Consider the following 16,765-nt stretch of genomic DNA (forward strand, 5'->3'; position numbering starts at 1 on the left):
TTTTGCTAAATGTGGGGTTTTTGTTCACTTACTAAGTTTATAACATAAAAGGACACCAGTAGACATTTAATTGCAAAACCTGCATACTAAGCATGCAAGCTAGCTAGCTAGCTAACCTAGCTACAGTAGTATTAGTATTAGTGGTAGACAAAATATTTTTACATTATATTTTTATTTTTTAATAACATATTAAAACAGAGTAATGCCACAGAAACTTTGTAAACCGCAGAACTTTTCCATTAAAAAAAATTATAACAAATTTTTAAACAATTAGATAAATTATTCCAGCATTTCATGTCAAGAAACCACAAGCTGCTTATCAAGACTTTTTCTTGTTGTTACACTTCCATTAAAATGAAATAATATTTCCTTACAGAAATCTTCACCATATTAAAGAGCATACAGGCTTCTTTGTTAAAGAACAACACATTCTTTAGTATTAGATTATTTAGCGCATCTACAAAACAAGTTCCTGCTTATTAGCTGTTACTATAGAAACCATTATCTGTTAGGACAGTTATATTGATTTAAACCTTTTAATTGAGTTATAGTTGGAACAGAGCCACTGCAATAAAAATTTATTCAACACATTGTGTCTAATCAGAATCTAGAATTCTGTAGAACTGGAGACTGGAATTCTGAGGCTGGAAAAATAATTTATACACAGAATCATATTGTATTTTGTTCTGGTTAACAAAGCAGAAATTAATGTATTAAACTTTAATGTGCAAGAGGGACAAAACAAAAGCGATTACACCAATGTATAACTTATTCCTATACAATATACACTACCAATTAAAAGTTTGGACACACCTTCTAATTCCATAGTCTTTCCTGATTATTATTTCTTTCTACACTGTAAAGCAATGCTAAGGTATCCAAAATATACAATAATCTCAACAGTTGATATTGAGATGTGTCTGCTACTTCTGCTCTGTAAAGCTTCATAACGGCTCTAATCTGAGGTGCTGTTTGTTAATTGGTGATTTCTGAGGCTGGTGACTCTAAATGAACTTCTCCTTTGCAGCAGAGCTAAGTTTTGGTCTTGCTTTCCTGGGATGGTCTTTATGAGAGCCAGTATCATCATGGTGATTGATGGGTTTTGCAAATGCAGTTGACAATACTGTTCTTTTGCTTTCCAGAACAACTGACCTTCATGAATTAAAATAACAACTGACTGTTGACAAATGATGTTGTAGTTGCTTAATTATCTAATGCCATATGTTTTTTTTTTTTTTTTTTTGGTCATAGTTTTGAAAAAAAATCCATAGCGTTCTAGAGTGTAGAAAATGAATCCAAACTTCTGTCCAAACTTTTGACTGGCAGTGTATAATAAGTCGGCTCCATGTTCGCCAAAAGTCTTCCATAAACTAGAAAGGATTCTCAGCCTTTTAAAATCAGTTCTTGTGCATTTATAGCACTTTAAATTGTTTATTAATCCAGAGACACCTTTAAGGTGACATGATGTTCCAGCGGAAAGTGATGTCGCCTCACATGATTCTGGGGTTTGCTGTTTTATTCTGAGCTTGGGTTTTGGTCTCTGTTACGTTTTGAATGTTCTCTTCATCAGTGTCTGACAGTTTTCTCATTTTCTCAAAAAAATGCAGGTAGGTGAAGTGTCTGTGCTAAATCCGCCTAATTTTTAAATAAGTGTGTGATGGCACTCTGTGATGGCATGGTGGTGTAGTGGTTAGAACCGGGTTTAATTCCTGCCTTAGTGGGTTTCCTCCGGGTTTCCTCAATTAACTCCAACAGCCCAAAGATGTGCAGATTACTTTAACCAAATTTACCGTAGTGTGTAAATGAGTACTTATGATGCACACAGGGCTACTTGCCCTACCTTTCAATCCCTTTATGTACACTCTACTGCACATACTGTACTCAGGACGCCCCGCGCTTAATTTAATCTAAAAAACTACTAAATGTTGTGTAATTACTGTGTATAGTGTTTTTTGTACAGTGTTAGTCTGTACTCGGAGAGCTACAAACGGCTGAAACCAAATTCCTTGTGTGTGTCAACATACTGTACTCGGCCATAAAAATAAAACCCGATTCTGATTCTGATTCTAATGAGCGTGTGAATGTTGACCAGAGATGCTACCACGATTGCAGAAATGGGAATAAATACAGTGGTCACCACTGGCCAGCACAATCCCTGGTTGGACTACAGAGGTTCCTAGATGTATGTATGTATGTATGTATGTATGTATGTATGTATGTATGGATGGATGGATGGATGGATGAATGAATGGATGGATGAATGAATGGATGCATGGATGGATGGATGACTGGATGGATAGATGGATGAATGAATGGATGGATGGATAGTTACAGAACTATCCATAAGAAATTTAAGAGTTTCTAAATTATGTACATAGGAATATCAAGTTCAGTTAGTTATATATACATTTATCTGTGCGAGTTTACGTGTTTTGCTTCATAACCACTTCATAAACTGATGTCTGCTTCTCCACTTTGCACACAAACGGTTACTAGTAAAAGTGAGTCAGCCGCGCATCAGTTAAACAAATGCGATCTGAGCACGTGCTCTCGGGCTCCAGACCACCGGCCATTAATTCCCTCCCCGTCATTTCTCTGCTCGATCCTACCGGGACCTTCATGACGCAGGAGAGAGTCAGAAGAAAGCGAAACGACCGGCTCTATAAAACGCGGCGGGCAGAGGAGGAGGGAAGCAGATCCGGAGGAGCCCGTGTACATCTGAGCAGCGCGACAAGACGAGGAGGGAAAACTTTCCGGGAGGAAGAGCATCAGAAGTTTTTTTTTTCTTTCTTTCTTTTTTACTTCCAGCACCTTGGACAGCGTCTTTTCAGGTTCACACACCTACGACAGTGAGTAGCTAAAATATTTATACATGCATGAAAATAATTAGAATAAAACAAGATCTTCATATACACACAGTAAAAAAAAAAATCTAGAAATTTAGTTTCACACTAGGTTTTTAAAATGTTCTACATAATGAGCATAAAGTCTTTCCAGGATGACAAACACGAAACTTATGCCAGATACAAACATATTATCGATTATTGCAAGTAATTTTATTAAAAAAAAATTTGTTCCCCTGTTATTCATGAACATTAACATCTGTTTTGAGGTTTATATCCATATATTTTTTATAGTCTTACTTTTTTTAATATGTGATTGTACATAAGCAATGAAGCAATGCATGCTCCCTGTAGATAGTTTAGAAATGTGCTTTAAGATTGAGTATGTAGAAATTGTATACATTTGAATTCCTATTTAGAACTTCAAGCAATTCTGTTAAAAAATGTAAACACCTGGAATGTTTTAACATTTGGTGTACATTGAAATATGCAAATATTCTAGAAATTCTGGTTATGGTTAAATATCCAGCATTCTAAGAATGCAGTTTAGGATTAGTCTGTTAGAAATGCAAGAATTTCAGTTGAAGTTGAAATATCTGCAATTTCAGAAGCTCAGTTTAAGATTGAAAATTTAAATCTTCTGTTTAGGATGAAATGTTTGCAAATTCTAGAAATTCAGTTTACAACTAAAAACTTTCTAAAGCTTCAGTTTAATAAATAAATAAATTTGACACAATCAGTTTATGATTAGATGTTGAGAAATTTATTTTAGAGAGACTTGAATATATGTAAAAAAAAAAATGTAAAAGCTTGGGTTTGGGATAAAAAGAAAAAAAACGGTACAGAATTAAACATTGCAGACATTCCAGAAATTCGGTTTAAAAATTCAGAATCAGGTTTCTGACTGATATGAATATGAAGGTTATGAAGAAACATCTAGCAATTTTAGCAATTCAGTTTAAGATTAAATATTTCGAAATCCTACAGATATACAATTAAAAAGTAAAAATAGTAATTATTAGTTATTTAGCACATAGCAATATATAAAAGAAAAAAGAGTAGGTATTAAGTCATGTCCAGCAAACATTCATAAAATCAAAGAATCAAACAGTTATTTTCATGACTACTGGAGTGGAAACATCAAGACATCTTTCATACCTTTTAGTGCATGTTTTAGTAATATTTTACCTGTTATTAACTGTAAAGCTTTAAAGCTATAACATGACTTGTCTTATTGTCTTAACTTATTTTCAAAGATGTAAAGATACATACAAATTGAATGAATTATGTCCCCTTAATAATTTTAACCTGGCCACAAGTAACAGTACAGTTTGGCAACTACATTTTTGAAGTGTCTACTTTACCCATGCTTATAACCTCTTTTTATCTTAGATATGAAGAAAGCCAGGAGATCAGTGAGCACGTCACAGTTGTTCTTTGTGGCTGTGTGTAGCGTGCTGTGCTGCAGGACACTTTCAGCGCTCCCAGCCATCAGCACATACTCTGCCATCAGGTGAGAAGAGCGAATCCCCTCTGAAATTATTTTTAGAAATGCCTTTCAAGTTGTTGTTTTTTTTCTTTTACTGTAAAGTATAAAGTAAACACACATTGATGCTCTGTAGGTCAGGGAGTCTGAACAATGACGGTGATGGCACATGGGCGAACGAGCCCTCTCAGGATCTGGAAGTGTATAAGCTTCTGTATGAAATTGCAAACACAGTGGAAAGGTAAAAACAATAAAATAAAATCAAGCACTCAATCATCAAACAACCATTGTAAGAGGAACAAGGATTCAGAAGAATGTATAGCAGAACGTATAGCAAGAAATGCATCTATAAATTTTAGGATGTTTTTAAATAGAAACACGCTTACTTTTATATATGTGTGTGTGTGAAAATTAATTTAATGTAATTTAACACAGACCACCACGACATGCTGATGGCCTTTTTACCAGTGGATACAGTAAACTCCTTGGACAACTTTCAGCCAAAGAATACCTTGAATCCTTACTTGCCAAGCGTGTCAGGTAAATATTTTCCTCTCGTTTCATTTCAGATTTGCCCTGAAAACTCATCCATGCACTACCCATGACCATGATGCCACCCCAATGTAATAAAGCTTGGAAATGGCTGTCTACTGTGTCTCACATCGTGGAATATTTAATTACGAGTACAAATATCTGTCCAAACAGAATTACTCAGTAGGATATTGAATTAACAGTACAAATACAGATATCTGTCCATTTGGGATGATGGAACTATAACACAATATTTAATTAAAATCCCACATTAGTATATAGTTCAATATCAAATAACGTTTACAAGTAGATGTTTGGTTGAGAATTAAGGCTATGGATATCTTTGCAATGAAAAGGACATCATGGTTTAATTCGCAGCGATGAGTTGAGCGCAGACGACCTACGCATGAAACGTCACTCGGATGCCGTGTTTACAGACAACTACAGCCGATATCGCAAGCAGATGGCGGCCAAGAAGTACCTGAACTCAGTCTTAGCAGGAAAGAGAAGGTAAGACAAGGTGGTCATAAGATTGCATAATGGCTAAGGAGTGAATATGATGTTTACATGTCTGTGTATACAAATATTTATATTAACCACACTCAGAACTAATGGTACTTTGATGCATGGGTAGAAGACATGGTTGAAATCAAGAAGATGATTTTATTTATTTATTTATTTATTTATTTATGTTTAGTTTCATATTTTTACATTTTATTGTTTTTACACTAAACAATAAAATACAAGACAGTACAATTCATTTATCATTCAAAGTATTTATTAGAGACGGGGGATCAGCGGTTCGGTTGGTGGGTGGGACTAACCACCCTATGATGGATATGCTGGGTGGCAACATTTAGAGTACCTTGAATATGTGCAGGTTTATGCAGGTTTAATTAAATTAAGCCTTTTAAAGTCCAACCATGTATACCTTAAATCACATTTAACTATAAATTATCCATGCAAAAGGTACACAATATGTTACCATGTACAGTATGTATTTCTAATAGGGTACACACCTTTCCTATTGGTTTTACTCTATTTAAATAAATTAACATCAGCTACAGTACAGCAGTATAACTGAGTACTAATCTGAAACCGCTGAAAAGGGGGGGGGGGGGGGGACACCATTTTGCAAACATGCTCGCTCTTGCATTATAAGTTGCATGTGTTATATCAGGAAAATCATCCACTCTGATAGATTATTGATTCTCTGATTCTCCAGTGTTCTGCCTATGAGAAGCTATACACTGTCCTGATATTTCCTTGTAGCCCAGAAGATGCATTAGCACTGTCTAACCAGTCCAAAAGCACCGACTCTTCCTTACCTCAAAGCTATGAGGATGAGGTGGATCAGCTCCTCCAGCAGCTTCCGCTCTAAACTTACAGTCAAACTGTGTGCAAGAAGGTCTGACTCACCACTAATCCACTAACACTGGTATTTGCTTGATTAACACTGCTTTCGCTTCATTTTCATCACTCTGTTTCTGTGTTACTGTAAAGGAACCTTTCCACTATTCATCATCTGTAAATCTAAAGAAAGAGCTTTAATGATATTCCAGCGCTCAAACATCAGACATGTTCTTGTCCTTGTGGTTCATTACATTTGATCATAATTTCTGCAACAAGTCACCATTAAACTGAAATGCAATCTCTGTTGCTGCTTTCTTTCTTTTTCTCCCCCCAGAACATCTAGATGACGATGGCGATATTTAATCTGGCACTTTTAAATATTGGACCTATAATCCGGTTACTGTAAAGCAAACAAAACACCTTGTATTGACATGTTGTGTGGCAAAGATCATTACTGTTGTGTCTGTTCATCAAAGAGCTATATTTAACTTTATTTTTAAGATTGCTGAAATTGTGTGTCTGAAATTGTAATGTATCAAAATGAAGGAATAAAAAATATGTAAAGAAAAAGAAGGCAGTGGTTTTGTAGTTTCTCAGCGAATTGTGTTAACAAATAAAGCTTCTGAGACATACTGGATATTTTGTATTATACACGTAAAAAAATGTGTAAAATGCGCATGGACACACGTGACTATTGTGATTGCGTGCATGCAAAAAAAAAAAAAAAAAAAAAATAATAATATATATATATATATATATATATATATATATATATATATATATATATATATATATATGTCAGGAAACAAGGAAGCCTTGTGGCCTATGTATAAAATATAAAACACTTGAAAATGTTATAAACGTTTTCAGATTGTGCAGAATAACAAAACACAAGTCATGAAAATAAAAGTCATGAGAATAAAAACAAACTTTATTTCATTATATAATCCTCTGCTACACCAATGCACTTATCCCACTAGTGCTTGGATAGCTTTAAGGGAGAAGGTGTTCTCAGTACTGCCTGCTTCACATCCGAAACACTGCCTTCCTAGGAACTCCTTTAATGGCCCAAACATGTGGAAATAACTCCTAGCCAAGTTCCTGTTATGTGCAAGTGGTGTTGATGACTAATTGTGTGTCCAGTTCTCCCTTCTTGTCTGCAAGTCGGGAATGAGTTATCCATCTATTTTCAAGGATCATGAGTTCCACTTGCCGAATGTTCTCATCACTGTACTGTGCTTGAAGACTTCTGTAAATGTCAATCAGCTTTACACACACGAAACATCATCACAAGCCTATCCCAGGAGACTTAGGGCACAAAGCGGGGGTACACCCTGGACGGGGTGCCAATCTATCGCAGGGCACACACACACACACATATACACCCTTATTCACACATTATGAATGCCAATTAGCCTAATCTGCATGTCTTTGGACTGTGGGAGGAAACTGAAGTTCCTGTAGGAAACCCACCCAGGAAGTCCATGCACATGCAGGTGGGAATCGAACCTGGACCCTGGAGGTGCAAGGCGACAGTGCTAACAGAACAAGAAATATTTTTATTAATACTTTTCCCACATATTTATAATATTTTCCCTTGATAATATATTATCTTTGCAGTTCATGCCTGACTTGCAAAAAAAAAAAAAAAAAAAAAACATATCATGAAACCAAAAAAAGGATGTAAAGGTTATTAAATCAAAAGTATCAAATATACTGTGTGATTTGTGTACATTTTACACGTGACTCATCAGATTTTTTTTTTTTCTTCCCTACATGTCGATCCTTCTTTGGTAAAGATGGAACAGAGAGTCAACATTGGTTTATTATTTACACTCACAGATTTAGGTTGGGTGTGTCCATCAGGGTGGGAAAGGGTAAGTCTGTGTCATGAGCTGGTATTCTGTTTTCAGGAATGCTAACGTTTACACTCGGGTTACCTACTCCATAAGGAAGTAATGTAGATGATTAACAATTCCAAAAGAAGAAAAAACAACAGGGATGCGTCTGCCGCCAACAAGTCTAGTCTTTCTTGTTGCTTATTTGTATGCCTGAAATACCCTTAAAATATCCCATGACCATGTTTGGATCAGTGCCAAAATGTAATCAGACCATCTGGTCCCAACAAAAATATGTCTAATACCTAATGTCTCCCAGTCTTACATTATAGAGGTACAATGGCTCCAGAAAGTTCTGATCATGAAGTGATTATTTCTATTTTTGCAGTATTGCAACATCAAAGGTAAATATATATTAAAATAGGATGTTTTTTTTTTTAAAAAGCAACTCTCTATAGGAAATAAAAATATAGGAAATAAAAGTTTATAACGCATTTAATGTATTTAGTATCATTTTTGAAACATACCAAAGACCAAAATAAATAATAATAATAATAATAATAATAATAATAATATGCTCATTTTCAGAGTTCTACATTTTTGCAATGTCATTCCCATATAGTGATAAAATTAATAAGTTATAAAAGTAATAATAACTTTTATTTCATCTGACATACCCTGACAAAGCGCAAAAAAACTCTTCTAAACTGATAAGTATTCATTACCCTTTTTTACCGGTCCAAAAAACAGATTTGTATTTCATTCTCCTGTCACTCACGCTAAATATGTTTGCCGTACATCAGGGTTAATTTTAAATGCACCTGCATCCAATTGACTGCTTACATGCACGCTATATATTTCTGGATTGTACAGCTAAATCAGTTCAGTCCAAGTTATGAGACGAAGCTGATGGCTGGAGAAGGTTATAAAAACATTGACACAACTTTCAACGGTACTGCAAACTCCATTATAGCAAAGTAAAAAAAAATAAAAATGCGGTACAACCCAGACAATACCTATCACAGTCTGTTGCTCTTAAGAGAACTGAGCAGAGGATTTTGTCAGAGGAGTTTCCACGAGGTCAGCTACGATGCTAAAGGGCTTACAGAGTTCATAGATCTATACAGAAGAACAATATCAGAACATCATCATACAGTAGCTACTGTTGAACTGTATATACAATATACAGAAAATGTGCCTTGAGTTTATGAGCATGAATGTTAGTAACATCTCTGCATGGCAAACAGGAGGGAGGCTACAGAAGAAAAATAAAAACGTTACAGACATTTGACCTTGCTGCAACCTTGAACCTGATTGAATCAGTTTTTAAAAATCTAATTAGTTCCTCTGCTGGTCATAATAATAATATTAAATCCATATAAATCCCACAAACATGTAACCACTCATTCTTGAGATTTTTCCCGTTAATGAGAATCTCAGATGCACGGACACCTGAAATCAAAATGCCTCTGCCACTTGGTGGCATAAAACCATTAAACAAGTCAAAGAGGGCAAACTAATGCAGTAGCAGAGGCACAAATGAAGAAATATAAAAAAAACAAACAAAGGAACGAAAATCAAATCAGATACCAGATCTTCTTCTTCTTTGTCTTTCGGCTGTTCCCTTTTCAGGGGTCGCCACAGCGAATCATTTGCCTCCATCTAACCCTATCCTCTGCATCCTCTTCTCCACATCAACCAACTTCATGTCCTCTCTCACTGCATCCATAAATCTCCTCTTTGGTCTTCCTCTAGACCTCCTGCCTGGCAGTTCCAACCTCAGCATCCTTCTACTGATATATTCACCATCTCTCCTCTGAACATGTCCAAACCACCTCAATCTGGCCTCTCTGACTTTATCTCCAAAACATCTAACATGGTTCGTCCCTCTGATGGACGCATTCTTGATCCTATCCATCCTTGTCACTCCTTAACATCCTCAAGTCTTTCAAATTGATTTGGAGTAATTTTCTTTAAAGAACTGTTTTAATTTAGCCACATTAGAGAGTTTTCGAGCATGCATGGCCTGTTTACGGTCATATCACATCATTTCATTCTGATTTAAGTCTGGACTTTGGCTAGGCCACTCCAAACCTTAATCTTGTTGTTGTTGTTTTTTTTTTTCAAGTCACTTAGCCCAAGTGCTTCATGACCTTGAGGTTATAAACTGATGGCCAGACATTCTCTTTTTCTGGTAGAGCGCAGAATTCATGGTTCCATCAATCTCCATGTTTTATGCCAGATGTAACCGGATGCACATCTTCCAAAAAGTTTAACATTTGTCTCATCCGTCAACAGGATATTTCCCCCCCAAAAAAATCTCAAGGATAATTTTTTTTTTGCCAAATGTGAGACAAGCCTTTGTGTTCTTTTTAGTCAGCTGTGTCTTTCGCCTTGGAAATCTCCCATGGATGTCATTTTCGCCCCCAGTCACTTTCTTATTGTTGAATCATGAACGCTGACCGTAACTGAGTCATGTGAGGCCTGCAGGTCTTTAGATGTTGTTCTGGGTTCTTTTATGAGCTCCTGGATGAGTCGTCGTTGTGTTGTCATCTTTTTAAAATCTTTTAGCATGCTTCACCGTGTTACACGGGTTCTATTTAAGCGATTTCTTGATTCAACAGGTCTGGCAGGTAATCAGACAGGCCTGGGTGTGGGAAGTGAAATTTAACTCAGCTTTCCAAAAAATGTGGTTAATCACAGTTCATTCATGATTTACCAGGTGGAGTAGTTGGAGGGAGGATGGGGCAGCAGGGATGGTAAGCAATTCATTTTTCACAGAGGGCCAGGCAGGTTCGCGCAATTTCTTTCCCCTAAATAAATGAAATCATCATTTTAAAACTGCATTTTGTATTGCAGAAGTTATTTATGAATAAATGGTAGATTTACCCCAGACTGCTAACAAACACAGTCCCATATTGATCAAAGGCTTATCTATCAAATTATATCACATTGTATTATAGCAGATTCAGTGTTATCATCAAATTTTTAATATACTGTATACCCGTGCTTCGAAATCATTTCAATGTACAGAGTTAAAAGTTACGGAATGTGTCATTTCACGTGTCCAGTTCATGTGTAAAAATGTTACCTGAAGCGCTGTTTCACAATCTGAAGTCCTGGAGTACGCCTGTGCAATTTATGAGCTCATGACAACTCAGCACTATCATACTGGGTTTAGTAATGTGTTGGACAGGTGTTAACCCAATTCCAGATGTTTTCTTTGCTTTATCTTATGCCTCCCAATAATTTGACCTCAATTAGGCAGCAACATTTTTTGGTCAGACAGTGTAAAGTATATAAATAATAATGAAGCCTACAAATCATTTTACAGACCAAATATTATAAATAAATGCAAAATGGAATGAAAAACAACAGCATCAGGATAAAATGCAAGAACACACAAACACACACACACACACACACACACACACACACACACACACACACAAACACACACACACACACAAACACACACACACAGACAAGCAGCACTAGTGAAACTCCTTCTGCTTACCATTTTTTTTTTATTTAAAACACAGATTTTCAAATAATATTTTTTTGCTCTAACTTAAGCTAAAAAAAGGAATATTAGGGGAAAAATGCTTCTTAAGTAAATTTAGAGTCTTTGCTATGTGCCGCTATGTGTTTTGTTTTAATGACAATGTGCGCTTAAGTTGTCATGGTCTCCACATGTTTGTGAGAAACCTTTTTTTTTTTTTTCTTTAACAATCTCAAATGTTTGGACAACACTTTACAGTATATATAGTATATGCTATACACTTAAAAGGAAAATATTATACAAGAATATGTCAAGAATTTCAATAAAAAATTAAATAATTCTCATTACTTTCCTCCAGGACTAAGGTGACAACATGAATTAACAACATAAATTAACAAAAACTAACTAGCTAACCAAGAAACCTAATTAGCTGGCTAGCTGAGACAGGAGAGATTAACATAACAACATAAATTAACAAAAAATTATTATATAGTTATTATTCTAAGATAAAGAGACACAACAATATGCATATAGTATTAAAATTTATAAAAAATAATAAAAAGCAGCCGTAAAAGTAATATTTAATTAATTTCAACTCAATTCAATGTGTATAGCGCTTTAACAATTGTCACTGTTGCAAAGCAGCTTTACACAATCATAAGAGTTATTTAAGTTTGAATAATAGACATACAATAGATGATATAATGTTACTGCTTAAGACTTATTGTAACTAATGTTATTGTTGTAGGTCTCATTGGGTTATACTGTGGACTTGTACAGTGACAAACAGCTGTAGCATATTGTGTCCAGCAGAGGGCGCATTTAACAGGCAAAAGTCTGAAAACCTCACATTGTCACAAATAAAACACACCTAATCACGTTCTCTTATCTTTAACACCTTCAATACGTCCCTTTCACTTGACAAATTATAATAATATTATAATAATTCTAATTACATAAGGTACATGGGTCATTCTAGAATTGCGGGTACATTTCAAATAGAAAAAGAAGACAAAAAATAGTATTTTCTTTTTATGTTAAACTTTTTTATTTTCATAGAACACACTTCAAATTTAATATTTTCAATATTTGCTGATCTTAAACTTGTAAGATTTTTAGAAATTATTCTGAAAATCAAAGTACGAACAGAAAAATCTGTCAACCACTAACAGAGTTGACAATAACAGAGTTGACATTTTCCACCATTTTGTGCTTTAGCTCAAGATGCTAACCTCAAACCAGATACCACATGGCATGTATAAAACAGAAATGTATGTATTTTCATCATATTATTGTTTTTTAAAAAAGTGAATGAGAGATTCACTGAAATCTCACAATAACAGATTTGACAATTAATTAATCTACTATTGGTGTATCCTACACATGTTGTACAAATTAATGAGAGAGGAATAATGACATACCTCAGTGCCTTCCAGATTTTCCCGCCAGAGGAAGTGAGATCACTTGGAGCAAGTCACATGCTTTTTTTATCAGTGCTTTAAAGATTGTTGTGCCTTTTTATAACAGAGTTAACAGAGTTGACCAGAACATAGGGACAGACACAAAATGTATTTTTTAATTACTAAAATTACAAATAATACAGAAAATAGATGTTTTATGCAACTGTTTACATAAATTAGTAAACACAAAAAAAGATTAAAATTAGTAAATTGTAATTATTTCATTTCTTTAATTTAATATTTTTTATGACAAAATGTTCCTAAATACACATATAAACATTATTTTTAGTGATAGCTTGATATAATTTGTGTAATTTTTCAAAACTCTTTCAATACATTTTTTGTTTTTAAAAAATAATAAAAGGTTTATCTCGGAGACGCAAAATGTACCCGAAATTCTAGAATGACCCACATATCTAAACCAGGCGGCAACCTTGCACCTCCAGGGTCCGGGTTCGATTCCTGACCAGGCCTGATTTCCGTCTCTGTTTGCATGTTCTCCCCGTGCTTGGTGGGTTTCCTCTGGGTACTTCAGTTTCCTCCCATAGTCCAAAAATATGCAGATTAGGCTTATTGGCGTTTCCAAATTGTCCGTAGTGTGTAAATGAGTCTGTGTGTGTGCCCTGTGATGGATTGGCACCCTGTCCAGGGTGTACCCCACCTTGTGTCCTAAGTCTCCTGGGATAGGCCCCAGCCCAGTATAGAAGATGAGTAAGTGGGTGACATATCTAAACCAATGAGGCCTTTAAGGCAGAACATTGGCCGGTAAAAAATGTAAAAAGCTACACACTAGTACCAAATCAGCAACAAGTAAAACATTACTCTTGAATTTTATTTATAAGAATGTAATATCAGTCAATTAAATATAAATTTAATATAAATATGGCGGCACGGTGGTGTCGTGGTTCCCATCAATTTCCGTCTCTGTGTGCATGTTTCTCCCTGTGCTTGGTGGGTTTCCACCCACAGTCCAAAGACGTTCAGATTAGGCTAATTGGCGTTCCTAAATCGGCTGTAGTGTGTGAATGAGTGTGTATGTGTGTGTGCCCTGCGATGGATTGGCATCCTGTTCAGGATGTACCCTGCCTTGTGCCCTAAGCCTCCTGGGATAGGCTCCCGCAACCCTGAATAGAGGATAAAGTAGCATGGACAATAAATGCGTGAGTGAATAAATATAATTTAAACCAATTTATAAACTAGTGATTTTAAGAAAATGCCTTGAATTGTTGGTGATCATGTTTTTTTGTGTGTGTTAACAGAAACCTTATCCAGAGTGACTTACATCTTTAGCTAACTTTACATCTGAGCAGTTGATGGTTAAGGGCCTTGCTCGAGGGCCAAACTTGGTGGTGCTGAGGTTTGAACCTGTGATCTTCCACACAGTAATCCAACACCTTTACAACTGAGCTACCACACCTACTGCATGAGATGTGAAGCTCTTGGTTAAGAGACAAAAGAAGGAAAGCCAACGCTCCATTCACCCTCGCCTTCTAACCCATGGAAAGCAGAGAGGCAGGAATCTAAACAGAAGAAAGACAAAAAAAAACACACAGGAGATGGCTATTCCTGTCCAAAAAATTCAATAAATAAACAAACCACGATATCAGTAAGAACCAAAAGCAACAACAAGAAGAGGAAGGGAGGCACAACCTGGCCAGCTTCCTGTCGTGTCACTCCTTTGGTGAGAAACCTGTCGGTCATTCACGGATATCCAGTGAATGCTGGGTGTGATAGCCTAGACGGCTAAAATCCAAAACCCGATAATATACGTTGGATTATGGCATTTTCACCCACAAGGTAACAAGTAACATTTCAGATTTCCTCTAATTTGGGTAAAATTCAGTATGACATGGTGAGGTGATGAATCCAAAATGAAAATGATTGGCTCGAATGATTACTCGTACTGTATACAGTACCATACAACCGTTTCTCATTTCCCCACTCATAGCATTAGTTAGAACGTAGAAGCCTACGTACATGTCTGTCTGTCTTTCTATTCGGCAGAACTCTCTGTCTAACTTATTAATACAAAGAAATCACATTTTGTATTGTTGAGTACCTTATGCCTTGTTTACGCCAAATTGTCCTTCTTTCATTGTCAGCCAAATTTACACACTTCCTGTTCGGTAATCCGAGAGTGAATCACAGATAAGAGATCGAAAAAGTAAAACGAATAAAGATTAGGTTTTGTTTTAAAATGACTCCAGAGCGTTCAGAATCATTTATTTCATTTGTAAAAAATATGAACTAATCCCGGTAAAATATTCAGTTCAGCTTTTTTTAATTAATGTCTATTGGTGCAGGTGTTTGTTTATATCGAGCAAGTAGCGCATTAGTAGCTTAAGTACTGTAGATGATTCAATCTGGCACATAACTGTTCATTACATCGCTTTAAGTCAACATTTTGATTTTTTTTTAAGGTGCAGGCTAAACTTCAGGCAGATATCAAAGTACTGCAAAAGTTTCATTAAATTCTGTCGAGCAGTCAATGTAAGACATTTTAAGATAATTTAATTTTACACACCGTATGGCAGTGAGAAAAAAAAAAACATTATAAACATTAATTTTCAAAATATTTACATTGTGCACATTAACATGTGTACCAGCTATTATCTATATCTCAGTAGAAGCATGACCAGCAAAATAACATCAATTTAATGGTAATCAGGTAGCGCTGTTGTTGATTAAGTAATGTAGCTTCTCGTGCTAATCAACATCAAGCCAACATGGTTTACTTTATGATCGGCTGATCAAATATTACTTTGTTTAGGCAAACGACATTATGTTGATAAATCATGACATCAACTAGATAAATAGTTAATAAAGTGCAGTTCTCATTCCCACAAACACGACAAACATTTAGAGAAGATTTCTTGTCACTGAATTGTGCTAGTCCTCTCTAAAGGTCAGTTGCTTGATCGATATCTAACAGCAGAATATTCCGCACAATAAAAAGTCCAGGTTTAATTTGGACAACCATCATAAAATTGACAATTTGGGAAAGAGGCCAACGTTCGTACTAAAGCTACTGTAGAGGTGTCTAGGGAGTGTACTGTATGTGACGTTTGTGTTTAAAGGCTTTAAAATGACACACAACTTCAACAAACCTTTTATTGATCTCAGCTTCAGCTAGATGTGTTAGATTTTTTTTTACACCCTTCTCTTTGCATAATACAACTTCTACTCTATGCTGTTGAGCCACACACTAACACACACAAACACAAATACAGGTGCTCTGTCTTTTTGAGGACCTTCTATTGACAAAATGATTACTATTGTTTATATACCAGTGCAACACTTTAACAATTAACTGTGAACTATATATATATATATATATATATATATATAAACTAACACTGCACTTTTGTAAAAACAAACAAACAAAAGTTGCTTATGGGAACCAGCCAAATGTCCCTACAAATCATACTTATGGGTATTTAGTGTATGTGATTGTTTTTGTGTTTTAGCTTGTCTATTATGTAAAATAAAGCTCACTTTTCAAAACAAACAATTTTTTTTAACCAATAGAAATCATTACATTTTTGTGAGGACTGGATAATTGTGAGGACCGTTCTTGGGCATTAAATTTTGGCATTCAATATAATTTGTGATCCATTTCCTCATTTTTATTTGCTTCACTGTTAGTGGTTTTAGCACAAGCTGTTCTCTCCATGAACAGGGACACAACGTTAAATTGATGATCTAGTGTTTTAGGATTTCCGGATCATTAGTCTGAACAGTAGGTACTTTTA

At 35.4% G+C, this 16,765-nt stretch overlaps 1 protein-coding gene across 4 annotated transcripts; it reads left to right on the top strand.

Annotated features, from left to right (window-relative positions):
- The first annotated feature begins 2,781 nt into the window (after positions 1-2,781).
- vipb (vasoactive intestinal peptide b) lies at positions 2,782-6,756 on the top strand. 4 transcript variants are annotated; one of them, XR_008365702.1, is made up of 7 exons: positions 2,782-2,849; positions 4,236-4,356; positions 4,466-4,570; positions 4,765-4,869; positions 5,239-5,370; positions 6,133-6,298; positions 6,548-6,756. XR_008365702.1 is itself a non-coding variant. In XM_053513619.1 (7 exons), exons 2-6 carry the CDS (start codon positions 4,238-4,240, stop codon positions 6,239-6,241), a joined length of 570 nt encoding a protein of 189 aa, XP_053369594.1. In that variant the 5' UTR covers positions 2,782-2,849; positions 4,236-4,237; the 3' UTR covers positions 6,242-6,268; positions 6,548-6,756. The 4 variants fall into 4 exon arrangements, 3 of the variants coding, with proteins under 3 accessions (XP_053369594.1, XP_053369593.1, XP_053369595.1); XM_053513619.1 differs by having other exon boundaries at positions 6,133-6,268; XM_053513618.1 differs by having other exon boundaries at positions 6,133-6,756.
- The last annotated feature ends 10,009 nt before the right edge of the window (positions 6,757-16,765 follow it).

The sequence above is a fragment of the Clarias gariepinus genome, chromosome 15, assembly GCF_024256425.1.
Source record: "Clarias gariepinus isolate MV-2021 ecotype Netherlands chromosome 15, CGAR_prim_01v2, whole genome shotgun sequence".
Taxonomy (NCBI): Eukaryota; Metazoa; Chordata; class Actinopteri; order Siluriformes; family Clariidae; genus Clarias; species Clarias gariepinus.